Source organism: Gracilinanus agilis, chromosome 1, assembly GCF_016433145.1.
Source record: "Gracilinanus agilis isolate LMUSP501 chromosome 1, AgileGrace, whole genome shotgun sequence".
NCBI lineage: Eukaryota > Metazoa > Chordata > Mammalia > Didelphimorphia > Didelphidae > Gracilinanus > Gracilinanus agilis.
Window position 1 is genome coordinate 290,115,352 of NC_058130.1, and position 23,928 is coordinate 290,139,279.

The window sequence follows — 23,928 nt, forward strand, 5'->3', positions numbered from 1 at the left end:
AGTGGCCCAGATGGAAGAACAGGTGAGGAAGAGAGATGGGTCAGTGTGGTAACTCTCTCTTCCCACTAATACTAGGGGACCCTTGAAGGGGGTTTCCCTCAGTTGATGGGTGTCTGGGGCAGGCATGCCAGCCCTCATAAGTTGGAGGGAAGGCTTCCACACAGGAAGGGGTATGTGGTGACCTTGTTTGATGTTGGCCAGAACCAGGGTTCCCATAAGTCTCTCCTTAGTTTGGTTGTGGACACCATGGGGAGTCTAACTCAAAGATGGATTCTGCCAGGCAAAGCTATGGTACCTCCTTCCCTTCTTGTCCCTCAATAAACTTGTAACGCTATCTGACTTTCAAAGGAGACTATAACGACTTAAGAATTTAAATTGTAACTTTATAAGGGGTCTTTAGAAATGACTTTAGATACCTTCTGAATGGATGATAAGTTTATATATATATATATATATATATAAACTAGGAAGCCAAAAAGAGCTCCTGCATGCATGATATTTTAGTTTAATTTACTTTTCCACCAGAAGGATCTAAAATTCTTGGTGATGTTTTAGACCCAAATAGGTTTTCATCAGCAATTGCTAAGGTTGAAAGATTTGCTGTACTTGTAGAATTTGTGACAAGTATAGATTTTTTTGAACATCACACAGCTATCTATAAGTGGCTATCTATAAACTCATGTGAATCCTAATATAATAATAAGTTTATTTGCTATTTTCAATAACTAGGCTATTGTGAATTTTGGGAATTTGGCACTTTATTTGAATGTATATTACCTACTATATTATTATTTTTATAAATCTGTTATCCTGTAAAAAATAATTTGTATTCACAGTAGTTCATGGCAAAGTTTAAAAAGGAAATTGGACCTCATTTTTTGGGTGAGAAACCTTTCACTGATTCTAAGTTATATATTTTTGATTTTTAAAACATTCTTTTATTTTTTTCCCTTGTATGTGCAATACAGTTTTGAGATTCTGTTTTCTCTCATTTTTGTACTTGGACACATTATCAATATTAATCATTTTTTATTTTTACTTTTTTTTGCAGTAATATAAATTTAAAATACATTTGCTCTAATATTAATGCATACCCCAAAAGCTTTAAACTATAGAATAATGTCATGGATTATTTAAAAATAATTATGGGACTCATATGGGAGTCATTGCAAAATGCCAAAGAAGCACAAACCTAACCTGCATAATTTTGAGCAAAGACAAGAAAACTTGAACTTGATTGGGGTTTGAGGTTGCAGCACTTAACATATGTTAACATGCAGGACCTTCCTCTGAACCACATTCTATCTAAGCACCTCATCCTGGCTACCATTCTGGCTCCTATAATCTAATCCCTTCTCTGTCTTTTATAAGTGTGGCAAACTTTCTGTGTGGCTACTGATTGGCTAAGTACATAATTACTTAAATCACTTTAATTGGGCCCTAATTTGAGGACCTGTTATAGTTTTATTTTTCCTTTATTTAGATTTTTTTTTAGACATAAGACTGATATTTTATATTTCATCCACAAGTTATTTTTTCTCTTTTATGTGGATTTTTGGATGTTTTTGATTTCTTTTGCAATTGATTCATATACCTTATGTAATATAGGTATATATTAGTAATATATCCCTGAGTGATCCCTGTTTGTTTATCCACCTCAGGGGGGACTTTGTTATTGTTGTGAACTTTGATTTGAATTTGAGTATTTTAGGATTAAGAATTTGCTAACTCCCAGAATCCAAACAACAAACCTATTTGGAGAAGGTGCCATGAAGATGCTTACAGAGACCACACACTGCATCAAGAAGATCCAGAATTGAACTTTGGGATTTGAACTTGAACTATGGGGGAGGTGGGGTTTGAAAGCATTTGTTCTGAATGTATACTTTTATGCCAAAGTGGACTGCCCCCAAATTGGCTTTCTGTTAATGTAGCAATCATTGATTTTGCTCTTTTTTTCCCTTTTGTCTACAAATTATTACAATTTATAAGTTGATTGTTTTTATGATCCACTGGGGAGACTGGTCTCTCAAAGGATCACAGGGGGTATGTATAAATGGAGATTTTGAACCCCCATAAGTCCCTTAGTTTTCCCAAAATTCCCTTTAATCTCTCCTGTACCTCCACGTTTGTGTGGTCATGTTATTGTTTTATAGTTGGCTATAACTCCTCCCTCTTTCTCTTTGGTTCCTGGGAGTGAGCTGGTTAGTACCTTATAGTTAGTCCCTTTTTTTAGTTTATTGTTAATAAAATATTCATAAATATAATATTTAGTATTCTGCATATTAATTTTAATCTCCACACTTACTACCACCACAAAAAGAAGCAATGACATTAATTATATTGGACAAAAGCTACAAAAAGGTAAGGAGCTGTACACAGAGTGGCACTGCCATAAAAGAAAAGATGGAAGCAACAAGAGAAGAGGAGATGCCAACACAGAACACAAATAAGTAGGTGCCTTCTTGTGTGTCCCCAATTCTAAAAGTGGATGAGCATGTCTAACCTAAGACCCCAATCCACTCATAGCTAAAACATTATATAGCAAGTTTTTTGACAGAGAGCTGACATGACACTAATAGATCACTGTCTACTTACAAAACAGGGGATGTAATCTATACTGGTAAAATCAGGATATTCTCTAAATTGACTAAAGGACCTAGGGGCAGGAACCCAGGACACAATTCTAACATGCCAAAGCAGCTAGGGAAGGAGACAATGCCTAGTTTCCAGGTCACTTAAGCCTTAGCATTCATGTATCCTGAGGGCTGGGGCTGTGTAAGTCAAACCGGTTTCAACCAGCTCCCCATTAGCATGGAAAAGAATCCTTCTATTCTATTCTAAACTTCTATTTTCATCATGGAAAATAAGAAAATGAAATTATTGGTTCTAAAATTCATATACATTTTTAAAATTATATTAACTAGATGGCACAGTGAGTGGATAGTGATAACTTCCTAGTCAAGGAGACCTAAATTTTCATCCTGCCTCAGACACTGATTAGTTGAGTGAAACTGGGCAAGTTATTTAATCTCTATCAGGCTGTTAGCTTGTCTCTAAAATGGAAATAATAGTTCTTACTTCATAGTACTGTTGTGTCTAATGAGGTAACAAAAATAAAGCACTTTGCAAAACTTTAAGTGCTATATAAGCACTTAGGCATATTATTACAAGGAAGGTAAGTGGGACTTTGGGCAAGTCACATTTTAGCCTGTTTCCTCAGTAAAATGGGAATAAGGGCAAATCACAATTTATTCAACTGCTACTGAAATAAGGCATTTAAATGTTGTGTTCAAAAACTGTAATGACCTCCAGGAATTGATGCACAGTGAAAGGAGCAGATCCAGGAGAACATTATACACAGAGACTGATACACTGTGGTACAATCAAACATAACGGACTTCTCTACTAGCAGCAATGTAAGGATCCAGAGCAAGGCTGAGGTACTTATGAGAAAGAAAACTAGCCACATTCAGAGGAAGAACTGTGGGAAAAGAAACACAGAAGAAAAACTACTTGAACACATGGACTAATGGGGATATTATTGGGGATGTAGACACTAAACAATAACTCTAGTCCAACTACCAATAATATGGAATTAGGTGTTAAATCAATGATACATGTAGCAAATTCTGTAGTGAGAAAGTAATGACTACAAAGTCCTGACTATTTGCTTTACAGAAACACCACAATGAACAAAGCTTTGGGTTATTACCATTTTTTAAAAGATTACCTAATTAGATAGAATAAATTTTCCTATGAAAGAGAAATTTTATAACTTACATTTATCCCAAAATGTTCAGTGACTCCTCGACCATGTTCTCCTAGAACTCCAAATGAAAGGCTCTCCTCCAAAAAAATTCTTGCTTTGTACTTATATTTTAACTTAACCTAAAAACAGTGTGAATAATTACAAGTTAAAATTGCTTTCTTTTTGGCAATATATCTTAAACAGTTTGAAAAATAAGTATATTTAATTAAAAAGAAAAATATCTTAGATGCTATAGTTTTGAAAACATCACAAATCAATTTCATTGTTTAACAAAGAACTATAAGAAAAGTCAATTAGATTTCATTAGTGTAATTGATTTTTACCTAAATAACATGAAAACGATTGCTTTTTAAATTCTATATAGAATATTTATTTCAAGATTCCTACCATTATCTCAAAAAAAGCTATACATAAAATCAACAAATAAAAAATAATTACAGATGTTTCCTTTAAGTAGCATGTTTTACTGCTTTACATTTGCTTGAAGTTAAGCATCTTAATCCTTATAAACTCTTGTTCATATTTAATTTTTAGCCACTCAAGAAAATCAGAATTTTTATAAAACATATTGATATACATAAGCTTAGGGGAATGTGAAGTTCATGTATTACAAATGGTCTTAAGATAAGGATATGCCAAATGAGTAGTTTACATGGTACAAACAGAGGGGCTTACCAATTCTGGAAGTGGACAAATAGATCCTGTATTCATATACAATCCTTCTACTACAATAAACCTTCGAGTCACACGTGCTTTACGAGGATTCTTCAAAAAAACAAATAAGTTAATTTAAGCATGTTAAATATATCCAGAGGAAAAAACTAAGAACTCCCTTGTATTTAAAAATTCAAAATTTAGTGTGTCATACCAATCAAACTACCAAAAACATTATCTTATAGAACTAGAAAAAATAATAACAAAATTCATCTGGAAGAATAAAAGATAAAGAATATCAAGGAAATTAATGGAAAAAAAAGTGAAGGAAGGTGGCCTAGTAGTATCAGATCTCAAATTTGACTATAAAGCAGTAATCATCAGAACAATCTGATACTAGGTGGGAAATACAATGGTGGATTTATACAGGGGTAAAATGGCCTTAGCAATCTAGTGTTTCCAGCTTTGGGGATAAGTACTTACTATTTGACAAAAACTGCTAAGAACACTGGAAAACAGTATAGCAGAAACTAGGTATAGACCAGTATCTCACACCCTATGCCAAGATATGGTTCAAAATGGGCATATGATTTAGATGTAAAGAGTGATAATACAAGCAAATTAGGGGAGCATGGAATAGTTTACCTGTCAGTTCTACGGAGAAGGGAAGAATTTATGACCAAAAAGGAGAGAAAGAACAGAAGGGAAACAAAGTGGGGAAAAGTTTTATAGCAAGTTTCTCTGATAAAAGTCTAATTTTTCAAATTTATGAAGAATGAAGTCAAATGTATAAGAATATAACTGTCATTTTTTGTGGGGATGGGACTAAGGAAAGGGAAGTATAATTTTGGTAATGTAAAGGTCTTTTGCAGTTTTTAATCATTAGTTGATTTTATGAAATAGTATAACTTGAATACCAATGGTAGATGAGAAGAAAGACATCTGAAGAGATTCTTTCCTAGTAATAGCTTATATGTAAATATTGTTTTAAAATGAAACAAATGCTCTTGCACTTTAAATATATTTGTCATCATTTGAAATGATGCTTGTTGTCAACCAGTAGTAGTAATGCAGATAGTTTATATTATAGTTGGCTATTCAGTTTGATCATTTAGTTAGGTGACTAAAACTAAAAAAAAAAATCTATCTTTCAGCATGATCTAAACTTGTCAAGTTATAATATTCCCTACACATATTGTGTATGTATACATTTTCATAATACTATATTCTGGTTTTAAATCAAAATAAAGAAATAAACTTGAAAAGGAAAAAAAAAGAATATAACTGTCAAATGGTCAAAGGAAATAAATAAGCAGTTTTCAGATAGAGAAATTAAAGCTATCATTAATCATATGAAAAAATGTTCTGAATCACTCTTGATTAGAGAAATGCAAATTAAAACAATGCTGAGGCTTCACCTCACACCTATCAGATTGGCCAATAAATATAGTAAAGTGATAAATGTTGAAGGGGATTTGACAAAATTGGGACACTAATGCATTGTTCTTGGAATTGTGAAATGATCCAACCATTCTGGAGAGCAATTTGGAATTATGCCCAAAGGGCTATAAAACAATGTATACCTTTTGAAAGCAAATGATAGCAATACCACTCCTAGATTTGTATCCCAAATAGATTTTAAAATAAAGGAGAAAGGACCTATTTGTAATAAAAATATTTATAGCTGTTCTTTTGGTAGCAGCAAAGAACTGGAAATTTAAAGGGATGTCTATCAACTGAGGAATGAGTGAACAAATTGTGGTATATGGTGCTGATCAAATATTATTGTGCTATAAGAAATGATGAACAGGATGATTTCAGAAAGAGCTGGAAAGGCCTACATGAACTGATACAGAGTAAAATAAGCAGAACCATTGTACACAGCAGTGATTCCCAAAGTGTTGCTGGTGGGTGTTGCAGCGATCCAAGAAAGCAGTGATGGCCACAGGTGCATTTATCTTTCCTATTCATTGCTATTAACATTTTTTAAAAATTAATTTCCAGGGGGCTAAGTAATATTTTTTCTGGAAAGGGAGGGGGGGTTGGCCAAAAAAGTTTGGGAACCACTGGTACACAGTAACAGCAATATTATACGATGAACAACTGTAATAAACTTAGCTACTCTCAACAATACGATGATCCAGAACAATTCCAAAGAATTTATAACAAAGAATGCTATCCACCTCCAGAGAAAGGACTGTTTGTCAGAATGCAGATACTATTTTTCACATTAGCTTATTTGTATTTTAATTTTGAGGTTTTGTTTTTTTATGAGTATTCTATTACAACTATGATCAAAATGAGAAAGTATGTCTTACATGATAATATATGTATAACTCAAATCAAATTGCTCACCAGATCCAGGAGAAGAGAGGGAAGAAGATAATTTGGATCTTACAATTTTGGAAAATGTATGCTGAAAATTGTTATTACATGTATTTAAGAAAATAAAATATCTTTTTAAAAAATTAAAAGTTCAAAAGAGAATTTGTTATCCTTCATCGTAGAATGTTCTTCAATAACAATGTCTACCATTTACAAATTCAGTGAAGCAATTCTTATTAAAATATGACATTAAGTAAACATAACCTCTAGCAAAACATTCCCACAGGTCTCTGTTTTTCAAAGAAAAAACTAAGTAGAAATGCCTTATGAACCAGCCAGATCAGCCTAATCTACCTTCCTTATGGTTTCCTGTTAATAAATATAAAATGGGACCATACGAAATTAATAATGATCAATATTTAGGAAGGGAATGGAGAGATATTCCAGAGACTATAGCTAAAGAGCTTCATTCAGTTAGCCATAAGAGGGAGGAATAGTGAACATAGGCTAATAGCAACACAGGACATCGTTTTCTCCTATTTTATATTTTCTCCAATGTTGAAGTAATTAAGGCTCAATGAACATTTGTTTTGGTGACTTTTAGTAATATGGGCATGAAAAACTATAAGAAGTTTTTTTAATAGGATAATATAGGTAAATTCATTGCTATTCTTCAGTTGTGTCTGATTCTTCATAGACCCACAGACCTTACTGACCAATGTGGTTTTCTTGGCAAGGATACTGGAGTAGTTTACTATTTTCCTTCTGAAGTGGATGAAGGTAAACAGAGGTTAAGTGACTTGTCCAGAGTCACATAGCTAGTAAGTATCTGAGGCTAGATTTGAATTCAGGTCTTTCTGCCCCCAGGCCAAGCACTCTATCCATGGAGCCACCTAGCTACCTCCAGGAGATAGGAAGTAATTATAAAGAAAAAAACCAACAAATTTCAAAACTAATGTTTTAGTGTAAAACACATTTATTCTAAAAGGTTTAAAACCTGGATAAACCTTAATCTACTTTCAAAGGAAGATCAAGCAGAAAATATAATCTCCTCCAACATGATTCAGAATTATACGTAGCAAAATTATGTTTGGCAGGAAAACTAATATCATTAGCAGTACAAATCAAAATGAGAAAGTTAAAAAGTACGAAGAAATTTTTCTTAAAAATCAAGATATTTTTAACTTCTCTGATGTAGCCCTATAGAGATGTCATGTATTTCAATCACTCAGAACTTCAAAGGGTGTCTAAGCCTTTTTAGGACACTAATTTAATACCTTTAATTTACAATAAACTTAGTAGAGAGATATATCTTCTAAATGAATACTGTAATATTTATTCAAAGTGAAATAGATGAAAAATGATGGGTTCTCAAAGTCATTTTAATTATCTGTTTTATTTTTACTCATCATATGTAACAGTCTCCAACTTAACATTTGAACTTTTATCTAAGCTGTATGGTGCTTGCTTTGGTAGATATTTTCTAACATCAAAATGTTTTTAAAATTTAGGTATACAAACAATCCATAAAAGTCTCATTCTATATAATTCCCATGGGTCCAGCTGGGGACTAGGGGCAGCTGGGACCTTTGAAGGTTCAAGTCATGGATATGTTTTCTTCAATTGAGACAGGTAAGCCTCTCAAATTCCCATATTTATAATCTACTTTTCCATACCAACCACATAGTTTTTGTAAAATATGAGATAATATACTGTTTTCCTAGTGCACAAAAAGGAAAAAAAGAGACAAATAAACACCTCTACTATCTTTCCTTTGGCTTATTTCTTTAAAAAAAATTTTTATATAAAATTAGCTCTCCAACTGATTCCTGATGTAATTAGGACAGCAGAATGGGAATGAGGAATTAAAATTGGCTAGCCAATGTCAGCAAAAACTATTGCCAATATATAAATGAAGAAAGAAACCAAATTTTCTTGACAAGTTGCCATACAGCAAATACTCTTAGGAAGTGACAAAAAAGAATATTTTTCTTCAAAAGAATCATACCTTTTGGTCTTCAATCTCTTGTTCTTTTAGTAAATACTCCAAGTCTTCCATGTCATTATGCTCAAATAATTTAATGTCACTACGAGATGCCTGTAATCCCTTCTGAATAGCAAAGCAGGCAGCTTTATCTCTAAGAATAATAGAGATCATCCTTTAGATTGCCTGGTTCTCAGAAAAGAAAAATGAGTTATACTTTTTGGATGGAGGGGGAAACATGCAAAACCGCTTTAGTTAAAAAATGCCTTAAATTAAATATTAAAACTTAAAGTTACACAGTCTTTTGGTAGATCCTGTATACTCATGCTTCTGTTTCTAAACACAAACCAAATATTTTTATATGACTATTTTCCCATTTGTAAATACTACCATATCAATGAAAGTAAGGGGAAATAGTAAAGTAATTCTGAAAGTGCTATATTTTATATATTAAACTATAATGGAACTATATTAAATAGGGGGAATCCTGTGAATTATTAAAGAAATGTTTTAGTATTTTCAAGTAAGAACTGGAATTGAAGTAGGATTATAACAGGCTGCCAGGAAGTAGACTTTTAAGATATGCTTTAATAAATACACCAAATAATGAAGACACTAAGTATTGTTTGTCTCACTATGCTAGAAATTGTAAGGAACTGAAACATAGGATATGATCCTTATCTCAAAGGACATTACCATCTTTTCAAGAAAGCAACACACAAACATATAAAAAATATAACATAAGAAAGTTAGTATATTTTATTTACTTACTATATAGCCCATTTACTTTTTAAAAAATTAAGAATAGCATGCAAAATTCAAAATAACTTAAAACATAGCAATTATAGATAAAAGTAGAATTGAAATCTTCTAGATAATATAAAAGACAATTGAGATGGGTCTCTAAATTTGTCTCTAATTAAGGCAAAAAGAAAATTATAGTAGGTTACCCAGTACTCATTTTTTGACGAAAGAAATTCAATGAAGAGATTATCCTAGCATTAAACTTGCAAGAAAATTTATTCAAGACCCTGGTAAAAGAAGCAGTGATGTATATACAAAGGATATATAATGAAACTATAAATTTATGCATTAAAAATGAAACATGTTTTTGATCTCCTCAATGTGGGCACTTTCTAAAATGGGTGGAGGACATGATCTTATACTTAGGCTACTCTTTTCCATTTCCTCTCATAAAGCCTCCAAAAGGAAACCACCTAACATTGTGAAGCTTTCTCTAAATAATATTATAGATATAATACCATAGGAGACTCAGGGTTGCCTCTTAAGATATACTTTGTTCTACTTAGGTGACCAGACCAAATCTTTTTTCACACATTTCTTGGATAATAGTTTATGCTACTTTTTTTTTTTTTTTTTAAATCCTTACCTTCCTTGGAGTCAATACTGAGTATTGGCTCCAAGGCAGAAGAATGTTAAGGGTAGGCAATGGGGGTCAAGTGACTTGCCCAGGGTCACACAGCTGGGAAGTGTCGGAAGCCGGATTTGAACCTAGGACCTCCCGTCTCTAGGCCTGGCTCTCAATCCACTGAGCTACCCAGCTGCCCCCATATGCTACTTCTTTTTAATGAAATACTGCAGCCCTTTTGATCACCTGGCATTTTGATTATTGAGATTGTTGAGATTCTGTCATTCCATAATATTCAGTAATGTAGAATAATCCTCTCTCACATCACCACCCTCGACCCCTGCCAAAAAAATAGCTTTAACACTAAAACAATGTTCAAATGAATGGTTCTTGAATTTAAAATACCAATTTTAAAAAAGTGTAATTATAATGTTAAATTGTAACTCTTTGAAGGGATTTATTTTAAAGGAAAATGTAGTATGTACAAGTTAAAAAATCATTCTATTACATTCATATATTAAAACTTATTCAGTCATTCCTCAATTGAGGGATATCCCCTTAGTTTTTAGTTAGTGGTGGTGTTATTGTTGGTTTTTGCCACCACGAAAAGGGCTTCTATAAGTATTCTATAAGTCTATAAGACATTATATTCCTTTGATCTTTTTGGGGTACTAATTTATTGGTATAACACCAACAAATATATCAATGTGCCTGTTTTCCCATAGCTTTTACAATATTTATCATTTTCCTTTTCTGTCATTTTTGCCATGTTGATAAGCAGGAGACAGAACCCTGAATTGCTTTAATTTCTCTAATTGGTACTAATTTGGAGCATTTTTTCATATGGCTTTAAATGATACTGACAATAAGTGTAATGGGAGTTCAGCAAAGTAGGCTAAAGACTTCATGGAAGACATGAGAATTGCACTTGGACATAAAACATCACAGAATTTACAAAATAAAGAAAGAGCTTCAAAGGCTATCTATTCTCTTCTATAACATGCTCCCTAAGTAAGTTATATCTGTTTCTATTTAATGATCTCCAATGATGAGGAATATATCTATTTCATAAGTCAACAATTCTGATTAGGAAAATTTTTCCTTACATAGGCCTAAATTTACCTCTCTACAACTTACACACATTGTTCTTGGTTATACTCTCAAAGTAAATTTCTCTTCCACATGATAGCTCTTTAGATACTTGAAAGCAACTATTGAATTATCCCCCAAATCTTCTCTTCTCCAGGCAGAACATCCTCTGTTCCTTCAAGCCTCAGGGCTTCCCTAACTTCCTTGAAGTCTTGTGTAAAATCTCACCTTCCACAAGAAACCTTACGCTATCTCCCCTTATGCTAGTGCCTTCCCTCTTGATTATCTCCAATTTATACTGTATACATTGTATATGTTTGTATGTTGTTGTTTTAATATTATCTCCCTCATTAGACTGAGAGTTCCTAGATAGCAGGGACTGTCCTCTGCCTTTCTTTGTATACTTAACACTTAGCATAGTAGATACTTTATGCTTGTTGACAAGGACACAGTGATTTAGGACATTAGGATTAACTCCAGATGGACCTTAAAATTGTCTTTATCTTTTTATTTCATATTATCATTTTTAATTCCCTATAATGTGAATGAAAAAAATTAACAGCATTAAAAGTTCAAAGGAAAACATTCAACATAATCTAATAGAATTACTAAAGTGTACTATGATAAAGTGCCCTAATAAATATGGAATCTTATGATAAATTGATATCTTGATTTGCCTTTTGGTAGCCAGTATAGATCTATTTTAATTCAAAGCACAACTATGATTCATACTTAACAATTCTGAAAAAACCATACTCAAAAAAAACCAACCCTATTTATAAAGAATTTTGATTTTGCATAATAAAAATCACAGAATTAAACATTTTTCATTTTATTCTTTTCAAAATGTCATAATAAAGTATAATCACATCTATAATTTTACTTGTATGCAAAATATAAGAATCATAGGAAAGACTTAAAATGATAAATTAAAGGTTTAAATCCTATTTGACTTTTAGCATGTGGATCAAATTTAAAGCAGTGAGTGTTGTCAAGTTATATATCTACACACATAAGTCAAGTCCTGATATCAAAAAATGAAGATGGTGATGGCAGAAAACTGAATATTAAAAAAAAATTACTGCTGATGTACCACTTCCAAAACTTTTTAAATTGACACTTGATTGGAGCAATAACTTTTTTTAAAACAAAGAAACCATGTGTATCAAAAGAAATTTGTTTTATAAACAAAACTCTAAGAAGCTCAATTTTTTGCAAAGAAATTTTGCTTCAAACCATCAGATGAAGATTACTTACACAAATACAATATCCCCCCTTTTTGAATAAGCTGGAATAGCACTGGCAATTGTGGCAAATCCATATGAGTAAATAATAGCTTCCTCAGTCTTCATAAACTTTGCCAGACGTTCTTCCAATTCCAAATGAACATCTATTTTCAAACACAGACAGAAACTATAAAAAGTTAAACTTTTTCCTCTATAAAAGTACTATTCAAGTATTGTTGTTATGCAAACAATGGGCAAGTCCTGGCTAACATGGCAGAAAAGGAAATGATAAATGTTGGAGAAGATGTGGGAAAATTGAGACACTAATGCATTGAAGAGTTGTGAAATGATCCAATCATTCTGGAGAACAATTAAGAACTCTGCCCAAAGGGCTATAAAAACATGTATATCTTATAATCCAGCACAACTGAGATTTTTTAAAAAATACTTATTTGTACAAAAAATTTATAGCAGCTCTTTTTTTGGCAGAAAAATATTGGAAATTGAGGGGATATCCATCAACTGGGGAACAACTAAACAAGCTGTGGTATATGATTATGATGGAATATTATTGTGCTATAAGAAATGATGAGCAAATGTTTTCAGAGAAACTTGGAAAGACTTATGTGAACTGATACAAAATAAAGTGAGCATAATTAGAACATTGTATACAGTAATAGCAATGTTGTACACTAATCAATTGTGAATGACTTAGCTATTCTTAGCAATACAGTGATCTAAGAAAATTATAATGAAAACTATCCACCTCCAGAGAAAGAATTGATGGTTTGAATGTAGATCAAAGCATACATACATTTTTCCTAGTTGTTGTTTTTTTGGGAGTGGTGGGGATGGGGTTGTTTTCTTTTATAACATGACTAATATGGAAATCAATTTTGCATGCCAGTACAAGTAGAACCTATATCAAATTGGTTGCCTTCTCAATGTGGGCAAAGGGAAGAGAGGCAGTAATTTAGAGCTCAACATTTAAAAAAAATGAATATAAAAATTGTTTTTACAACATTTATTCTCATTTGAGATGTAGGGAAATTGAGGGACAGAAAAATAGTGAAATTATATAAAAGGGGGGAAGTGGAAGGGGAAGGGAAAAGGGAAAGGAAGGGAAGGGTTTGTACTGTTTGTTTTGCTTTGCAGCTTGTGTGTTAAACTGTTCAGAACACCTAATAAGCTTGTTTCTGTGATTCAGAGTTTGCTTTTGCTGGTATTTGTTCTTGTTGTATGTTTTCTGGTTTTATGTTTTGATTTTGCATGTCTGTAGGATCTTTGTAAGTGTATGTTGAGGATTTAAAGTCTAAATTTGTTGTTCCTGGTACTCTGCATTGGGTAATGTCTCTATCTTTGCTTGTTAGTATAGACATTTTGTTCACTTCAAAGTCTTTTGTAAGTACTTCTTTGCTTTTCTCCTGTTTTTTGGAATCACTATCTTTTATCCCATAAATTCTATTCCTAATCTCCACAACATCTCTATCCATCTGGATCTCTTCTGTCTTTTCTCTAGATTTAATCTTTGCTTCTCCAGTCCCATCATTTATTTGTATATCCCAAAGTTTCCTTCTTGGTTTTCTCTTCTGTTTCTATTTTTACACCCTTTATCTTTTAAGTGCCATTATTGACCCCTTATTACTCCTGAAGAGAAGATACAGAGTCATATAAACACCTTTTGTTCAGAGTTGCTGGATTGGGTGATGCAAGATGGTAGAGCACAGGAGAGTTTTATTTATTGCCAAATGGAAATGGTACATCAAAATTATGCTTGCCTAGATCCCTTCTCTTTTAGTGACCTTCACAAATAGGTAATAACTATGTTAAATATAGAGGCCTCCAGTCCACATAGTGGAAACCTGACTTCTCTGCTGGCCCAATGGGCCTCTACCTACAACTTGGGTCTTGAGGAATGCTACTCTGCCTAGCTGACTGATGGCTCCGTTGACTACAGTAAGAAGCATAAACAACTGAACTTCAATAGTCACTAATCCAGTAAAGAATAGGAGTCCTAGTGGAGGAGCTCCAAGCTGCATAGTGGGCATGTGAGAGACTCTTGAGAGACGGGGCAGAGAAGATTTTCATTTATACTAATTCCTAAGCAGTGGTGATGTATAATAGAATGAACATTTCCCCAATCCGGAATCTTTCTTCCCCTATCCAACATGAGGAGGCTTTACCTAAAAGAAAACAACACTGCCCCAGGACTTGATTTGCCTAGGTCAGTGATGGGCAAATTATGGCCAGCGGGCCAGATGCAGGCCCCTGAAATGTTCTATCTGGCTGTGGACATTATTCCTAATCTGACGAATACAATGAGTAGGATACACTACAATGAAACTTTGAAAGAGTTGTCTTAGACTGACAGATGAGCATTTCCTTTCCTTTGGCTCCCTCTTTAAAAAGTTTGCCAGTCACTGGTGTAGGTGAATAGCCCTGGTTCCTTTCCCTATAATTAATATCAGGTAGACCCAAGACAAAACCACCTCTGGGACTTGATTGGTCCCAGCTTTCCTTCCACAACTTCCTGGTTATCTAAGGACATATAAAGACCTAGCCCTGGGAAGTCCAGGCCCTTGAAATTGGTAGCCTGCTGAAGCCCATATGAGTCACTTAATGCTGCCTCTCAATCAGATGTTTTTCCAGTCAGAGATAAGCGGGATAGCATCCAGAGAAGCCAAGTGCCACTGTATTTTTATCAAATATCCTTGCTGCATCAGCGCGAAGTAAACTTCCTTGGACTAAATGTTCAATGACTTACAAGTATATTTCATCCCAACATCAAACTTCAGTTAAGAGGATATGAGATAGGGGGCAGCTGGGTAGCTCAGTGGATTGAGAGTCAGGCCTAGAGACGGGAGGTCCTAGGTTCAAATCCGGCCTCAGACACTTCCCAGCTGTGTGACCCTGGGCATGTCACTTGACCCCCATTGCCCACCTTTATCACTCTTCCACCTAGGAGCCAATACACAGAAGTTAAGGGTTTAAAAAAAAAAGAGGGTATGAGATGGATAAAATGGAGAGAACTGGAAAAGAACAGAGTTTATCAAAGAGCTCTGGGGAATACCCATACTTGGAGTTGTAATCAATCAAGATATAAGAGGAGTAATCAGATAGAAAAACCAAAAGAGAACAATTTCATGGAAGGTGATGGTTGTTTGTCCTTAGTTTTCTGAAAAGGACCAATCAAGAGGTGATATCTCGGCTTGTGCCTTAACTGAATTAAAGTGACTCAGATTTGCATAAAGCCTCACTCTCTCTTTCAGTCACAGAAATCCAATGGCAACAGAAAAGCCAGAATGACTGGGGATGGCTTCATTGATGCCTGGCTTTCATGATTGGTGGAACAAATATTCTCAGCAGCCTGAGGAACATTTCACATCTCTGGGCCCATTGGTATTTTCAACTTGGTTTAATCCATCTGCTGAGGTGGTTTACTATGGATGGCAAAAAGAAAGGAGAGAATATCAAGGGGGAAAAAAACTTGGGAAAATTCAGAAAGAAAATTTTCCTAGGAGCAAATCTTCCCTTGAGCACACCAAATAATACAAGTAAAAAGACTCTCAAATTCAGAAAACTCAACAAAAACATAAGAAAAAGAGGCTGTTGGAATTTCTTTAATAGAAAGAGGATTACATATGAAACCACAAATATTTATTTCTTACAACTTGCATGTTTTTTAAAGGTAAATAACATACTTGTTTCAAAGTTGGCTTGTTATGATTCCTGAACTTTTTTTCCTCTGCATTTTTAAAAAAAAAGCTATGTCTTTTTTCTCTTCTTTGATTTTGGTTATGCTAGTCAATCCTCTTCTTTTTCCCAATACCCACCCTCCTCAAGAAAAAGAAACACTCCCTTGGAAAAAATGAGCAGAGTCAAGCAAAACAAATCAACTTATTCAACATCTCAAAATAAGTACCTCAACCTGTCAGTCATTTACATTCATCATTTAGCAGAAAGTCACCAGTAAACACATAATAAATCCCTGTTTTCTTACCATTTCTCTTACTATATAAATCGTTCTCCTGATTATGCTTATTTACTCTAAATTAATCAATATATACTTCTCAGGTTTCTCTAAATTTAACTTTATGGAAGAATATTTCATTATATTCACGTGCCATAATTTGTTCAGCCAGTATCCATCCAGCTAATGGGCGACCACAAAAACTGCTGTTGTAAATAGTTTTGAACATGACCCCTTGCCTCTTTCTTGACATCTTTAAGTTACATGCCTTGTATATTGCGTGTTGGGCAGTTACTATGCCTAGTGATATTGCAATAACTGAGGGTGTATGTATGTATGTATATATATATATATATACACACACACACACACACACACACACACACACACACACACAGTCAGCAAGCATGTACTCTGAGTCTAACTATTCTAAGGACTGGAAATACAAAGAAATCAACCAGTCAGTCAGCAAATATTTATTATGTACCAGGAAAAGTGCTAAGCACTGGAGGTATAAAGGCAAAAAACCCCCCAAAAAAGTCTTTGCCCTCGAGGAACTTATATTCTAATGAAGGTGATACTAAAGGAATTTTCTTAATCTCTCCCTCCATCTTTAAGAGTCAGGAGAGCAGGATTTCTAAATGGAGCAGAACTGACAGAGGTCAGTGAGCCAAAACTGAAGATTCCATTACTAAGGAGACAAGGGGAGAGATAAGGAAGGAACATAGGCAGTTGGGGGTCTTTTGCCTCTGGATCTAGAGATAGCAGGAGGTCTGTCTCTTAGGCAAGGGGCTACTGGCAGTTGGCTACTGATAGATGAATGTTAGAAATGGATTGAAGGAATTAGTGAGTGGTGAATGTCTGATTATTTAGGAAGATAGGTAGTTAGTGAATCAATTTTAGATAGTGTAGGTTAGATAGGTCTGGTCTTGCTAGACAAGAGGAATCTGTCCTTAGAAGACAGAAGTAGGGTTTTAGAAATTTTAGATAGTATTAGGAATTTAGGTATAGTCATAGGGTATTAGAATAATAATCTCTTTCCTCCTTTTCTATTTTCTATCTGTACTTCTTCTCTATACTTCTCAAATTAAACTAAGTGTTTTATTCAACTGCTCTCCTCACTTTTGTCAAGCTCCTATCGTTTAACCCTTACAGTGACAACATGTAAATAACTAACATTCATCCAAAAATATATAGAGAATAGATGAAAGGTAATTTGAGAGAGGGGATCAAGAAAGGCCACCTACAGGAAGGAAGCAGCTACATAACACATAAGAGTGCTGAGCCTAGACTCAGGAAGACCAGAGTTCAAATGTGAACATAAATCTTAGCTATGTGACCATAGGCAAATCATCTAACCTCAGTTTGCTTCAATTTCTTCATCTGTAAAATGGAAATTATAAAATAACCAGGGTTATTTTAAGGATCACGTGAGATAATATTTGTTAAATGCTTAGCTCACCACCTGGAACATAGTAGGTGCTATGTAAATGCTAGCTATTATTATTTGCTATAGAATATGAGATTTGAGCTGAGTCTTGAAAGTAGCTAAGGAAATAATAGGTAGGTAGAGTACTGGAGGTATGGGGGGGATTCAGTGTATTCAATGTAGCTGAATGGTACAATGTACAGGGAAAAGAAAAGTGCTATAAGACTAGAAAGGCAGGGAACTAATGTAGCATAGGTTCACCCAACCTTCTTAGGTTCAGAGGCCATCCTCAACATATCATCCCCATGTCCTAGATGACATGAAGTAAAAGTATAAAAATGGCCACATAAATGAAATAAAGAGCACTGAAGGAAATAAAGGGGAAGGAAATGAGAACTTTAAGGGAAAAAAATAGAGACAAGTATAAGGAGGTAAAATCTTAATCAACTAATACTCCCTGAAAATGAAATTGGAACATTAACTCCATAAAACAAGACATATTAGCACAAAATTAAAAGTCTAAAAAAAATAACAGAAAATATAAGGTAGCTCCTATCAAAAACAAATGATCTGCAAAACAGGTCAAAGAAAGAATTTTTAAATCATTGAACTACTGAAAATTGTCAAACACATACACACATGGCTCGTACGTACACACACACACAGAGCGCCTACATGCCATATTTTAAGAAATCATGAATAAAACTTACCCAGACTTACTTAAAACCAGAGGGAAAAGTGAAAATATTAAAAATAAAAATAAAAAAAAAAACAACTCCCTTGCTACCTCCAGAAAGAAACTCTCAAATGAAAATTTCCAAGGAATAGTATGAGCAGTCAAAAAGAAAAAGTTTGGCTAGAGGGGTTGGCCTAAGCAAGAAAGGCCATGTGAGTCCTAAAAGAAGGCAGAGATTAGTTGGAGAAGATATTTTTTAAATGTAAGATAAAGAGTAAGAAGAATGAAAAGTTTTTTTGTTGAATGTCTTCAATGTTTTCAGGGAAGTCAAGGTCTTTAGCTGATAAGATGGGGTGAGAGACATGCCCACAGGAGGCTAGAGAGAAGATATGGAACAGTCTTTGAAGAGTAGGATAGATCAGAACTCTTTCTATTATATCAATAGTCAAATTTCTCCCATGTGGCAAAGTCAAGAAACCTTTATCAAACATTTACTATGTGCCAACACTGAACAATGTGTAAATACAAAATACATTTGGTTTTGGAATAGTTATATGCATATTCACATCCTGACTTCCTGTTCCTAGCCTCTTCTTAACCTGAAATAGTATTTACCAAGGTTAAACTGAAGAGTAGAAAAAAGAATATGGTCTGAGTCCCTAGAGATGACTTAGCTCATTAAGAGCAAGGAATGTATTTTGATTTTCTCTGTATCCTTATCTCTTCGGCTAAGTGACTGAATGACCAGAGATTCGCTTACAGAAAAGCATTATTGTAACCACATCTGGGATAAAATGTCCACAAACTACTTGATATTTAATCCAACCCACCTATCAGTAACAACTATCAATATATCAAATCAAATATATCAATATCAAAACATTATAATAAGTATATGAGCTTTAAAAGTTCTAAGATAACTATTAGGATAATTTAAGCATAAGAATCAATTGGGAGCTTAGTGGCTAAGGACAGGGTGAAGATACTGTCAGATTACCTGTAAGGTCCAGTTGGAATGTTAGGCAAAGTTCCTGGTAAGGAATTCTGAGAAACCTGAGGTGCTTGGAATCTGTTGGAATCCACCTGCCAACACTCACTCCCGGAGGGTTTTGGCTCTGGGAGAAAGTTAGTGGATCGGCTCTCTGGGAAAACTGGAAAACTGAGTTACAATTGAAAGAGGAAGCAGTTTAGAGTGTCAGAAATAAGTGTGTGAAGAATAGGAAAAAGAATGAGAGACTGTGTTTCCTCTGTGTAGCTGAAGGTAGAGGCAGACCATTTTTTGAGGCCTGTCTTAGGTCCAGAAGCCTGACCCAGTCTGAGGGCTAGTAGTTGGCTAAGAGAGAACAATGAACTGATTCAAAGCTGGAAAGATTTACAGAGACAATAACTAATTATAATTAAGAGGATTAGTAATCAGCATAAATTATGTAGTATAGTCCCTGGTTTTAAGTGATAGATTTAAGGAGTGTATTGAGGCTCAGGGAAAACTGAGCAAGAAGAAGGTTTTTCCGGAACCAGTGGGAGTGAGATAAATTAGACCCCTTTTAGATTAGGGAATCAATCCTAATCCTCAAAACCTTTGTCTATTTTTCCTTACCTTTCCTCAAACCTTTTCAATATTTATTAAATAGAGGTTTTTTTACAATCTGTCTCCAGCAGTATTACTCAATCATCCCTAAGTAGGCCCAAAACAGTTACACTGAGCCCCAATAGCCACAAGTTATTAGGTAACTGCCTGATCTACAGCAACAGAAGAACAGTATCCCCAATTTACCCCCTACATAACACAGACGCTGGAAAATCCCAAAACCTTGTTAAGTTCTTTGTTTAGGATCTTCAAGTTGTCTATGGTATGTTACCTATAAAAAAATACAAAACAATTTTGACTCTGCTCCTTAGCCAATTCCAATGGCATATAAATCTTAATAACAAATTTGAATACAGAAATCACAACTGCAGATAAAAATTACAGTTTTGTGAACTGAAGAATACAACAAAAAAAAGCTAATTACAAGGTAGTTATCATTTAATACTTTAAAGCACCAGAAGAAGAAAGGAACAAAGGAAGTTTCCTTTTAGAATAACAAGCAAAGGGCTAGAAAACTTTAACAAAGGTTGGTGAATAAAAAAATTCAAGAAAATAAGAGGCAACTATGGTTTGCAAGAAGGAAGTTCCATCTCTATTTTAAGGCTTAGTGCAAGTTGGACACAAGCGATAAATAGCTGGAATCACATAATTTTAAAGATGAAAAGTATCTCAAATATTTACTGCTTTGAACCATGCTATGACTTAAGAATTGTAAAGGGCTTTATAAATCATTTATTGTAACCTGTTTTTAGAGCTGAAGAAAACTGAGGCCCAGAAAAGTTCAATGATTTGTTCAAGATCAAGTAACAAGTAGAAGTACCAGGATTCAAAGCCAGGACCCCAGACTTACAATTCTTAGAAAGTATGCTCCACCTTACTCGCATGATGAAAATGAACTTACAAACTTTGAAGGACAGAACAAAGAGTCTTATATAAAGATCTCCAATGGTTTCATAGAAGGAAATTTACAGATACCAGAAGAATTTACAGAGGAATAGTCAGAAAGACCTAAGTTTGAATCTTGTCTCAGGCACTCATTAGTTTTGAGGTCCTGGAAAAGCATTTAAATTCTCTCAGACTCAGTTTCCTCATCTATTGGAAAAAAAAAAAAGGTATTGGAGCCAAAGGTTTCTAAGGTCCTTTCCAATTCTTACATCTATGATCGTATGATATGATCATTCAATAAATTAACTAATTGTAAATTAATTTTAATGTATTCTAGTGGCTCTTTTAAAAATTTCAATGGTTGAATTTTAAAATGTACAAGTTTGTCTAAAACTTAATGCCAATCATGACTATTTTACACATAAAAATTTCGATTGTGTGTCATAAGAGAATTTCAATTTTTTTTAGAATGTATATATTCTCATGGAAAACTAAAAATATTCCTTGGGGTTTCTAACAAATAACCAAAGGAAAAATGCAAGCAAATGCCTTCATGTCAAAATAAAAATTCCATTACAAATATTATATGATACTATTTTAAGAAAAAGTAACAAAATTATTTCCATAGCTTAGCAATTGATCAGTTTCCAATAAATTCTATAAAATGAATACCTTATGTAAAAAATAATTTTTGCCCATAATAGTCTAGATTCAGGTAGAAGCTAAATGAGTTGAAATTGTGGATATAGGGAACAAAGTCAAAAATAAAATTTATGCAGCTGGTCAAACTCATTTCCTTTTGGAAGAGTTAGGCAATCATTTCACTAGGTCTTATGATGATGAATAACAAGAAATAGAACTAAGGATGAAGTAAAAATTAGTCATGATGCATTAGGTCATTACAAAAAAGAGAATAATTCCTTCCTAAAAAAGGATAAGGTAAGCAGGATAAAGGCTCATAAACAGGAATCAATATGGTATAAGTAATAAATAGACAAGATGAATGGATAATTACTACACAGTGATGAATCAGGAGCAGAATGATCCAAGCCTTAAAAGTTAGAGAACTATGTGGATCAGAAAGTCACCAATCAAATGTTGCCTTTAAATAGAGAGGTTTGATTTATTAAAAAATATTTATACAAGCTCTTTTTTTAGTGACAAAGAATTGGAAATTGTGGATAGATATAAGGAACAAAGTCAGGAATAAAATTTAATGGATGCACATCCAGTGGGGAATAGCTGAATAAGTTGTGGTATATGACTGTGGTAGAATATTACTGTGCTATAAGAAATGCTGAACAGATGGCTTCAGAAAAATCTGGGAAGTTTTCTATGAATTGATACAAAATGAAGTGAACAGAACCAGAAGAACAATGTACACAATAAAAGCAATTTTGTAATCATAATCAGCTGTGAAAGGCTTAACTATTCTGGGTAACACAATGATCTAATACAATTCCAAATGACCATAATGAAAAATGCTATCCATCTCCAGAAAGAGAACTAATGAACTTGGAGTACAAATTGAAATACACTTTTTTCTTTTTTTTCATGCATGTGTATGTTTTCTTTTGCTTAGTGATTTTCTCTGGAAATATGTTTTTCATGACTTACCTGTCTTTTGAAAGGGGGTAAGGGGAGTGCCAGGAGAAAAGGAAAGAATTTGGAACTCAAAATTTAAAAAAAAAACAAATGTTTAAAAAAGTTTTTAAACGTAATTGTGAAATATTTTTAAATAAATATTTAAAAAAATAAATGGGGTGGCTCAAATCTTTACTGGAAGCTTACGCTAGCAATAAAAATGAGTAGGATCAACTTGGGAGTCTGGCTTTGCTTATTTTGACTCTGAAATCTTCTAAGTCTGACTTAGAGGACATGAAGGACAGAAGGTCCTGCCAAAGTCCAGAAAAACACACTCTCCTACAAGTTCATAGGAAAGTCATATCTAATTTACCTCTATGGGCTGGAGAAGTAACACTTAAAACAAGACTCTACTTACTACATTTTTCTGCTCCTTTTTGACATTTAGTAAATATCCTCTAAAAAATCCATGTATTCTATTTGCTCTAAAGGCAAGAAAGAATATCTGAGAATGGCTTCTGACTTTTTTAAAATTTAAAGGTATTACTTTCATATGGCATATTTATATTGCAACTCTTTTTATCCCTCCTCAGAGCTAACCAAAGTTCTTTAAAAGCCAGTACTTTTCACTTTTGTCTTTATATGCCCAAAGCATACAGTAGGTATTTAATAAATACTTGCTAGTTAACAAATAAAATCCATCTATATTTCAAAACTTAACATTGAAACAGAAAAATGATCTAGAAGCTCAGGGCGGAAATGAAGGGAATAAGAGACATAGGGAGTATATGAGGGGTGGGCATGTAGGCCTTAAAAGACTGGATATATTTCTAGCAATATATTCATTTCAGCAAATTCAACATTACTAATATTTCCAGATCTTTCATATAGATGAATCAAATCTAAAATGTGTAAATTCAGCCATGAAGTTTAAGCATCAAGCTTGTACTTGATCATTTTCTAATGTAAAGAATTTTATCTTCTCTGGCTAATTATGCTAATCTTCAAATTGAAGCTTTTCTGATCACTTAACATCTTGCCTCTAATACATCCTAATTTTACTACTGATGTGCTGATGAGAAGAAATAGTATTTTCATTATCATAATTTTTTTTACTCAGTTCAGTTGATTATAAGTACAGAATTATAATAGCTAACTAATGTACAATTTCTTTGTTATATTAGCCTTATAAAGGTTTAAAAACATTAATAACTTACAAAACTATGTTCTGAACTATCTTCAGGAGTTTCATGTAAAAAATCAGTATTTCCTAATTATTATTCCTAAAAGTGGAAAAGAACACACTTTTTCTCATGGTAATTCCCTGATGAATTACCATATAAAAATTTATGTTCATAGCTTCATTCATTTCAAGTC

The 23,928-nt window shown here is 33.6% G+C and overlaps 1 protein-coding gene across 3 annotated transcripts in view; it reads right to left on the reverse strand.

The window, feature by feature from the left end:
* The window catches only part of SPTLC1 (serine palmitoyltransferase long chain base subunit 1), a 95,653-nt gene that overhangs the window by 47,671 nt on the left and 24,054 nt on the right, over positions 1–23,928 (reverse strand). For 2 of the 3 annotated variants that reach the window (XM_044662361.1, XM_044662369.1), the window contains exons 6-9: positions 12,451–12,583; positions 8,760–8,889; positions 4,448–4,537; positions 3,784–3,891 (exon numbers count right to left, since the gene is read on the reverse strand). In XM_044662361.1, the coding sequence (XP_044518296.1) occupies positions 3,784–3,891; positions 4,448–4,537; positions 8,760–8,889; positions 12,451–12,583 (461 nt within the window). Of the gene's footprint in view, positions 1–3,783; positions 3,892–4,447; positions 4,538–8,759; positions 8,922–12,450; positions 12,584–23,928 lie in introns of those variants that run through there. The other variant, XM_044662377.1, reaches the window with a different exon arrangement.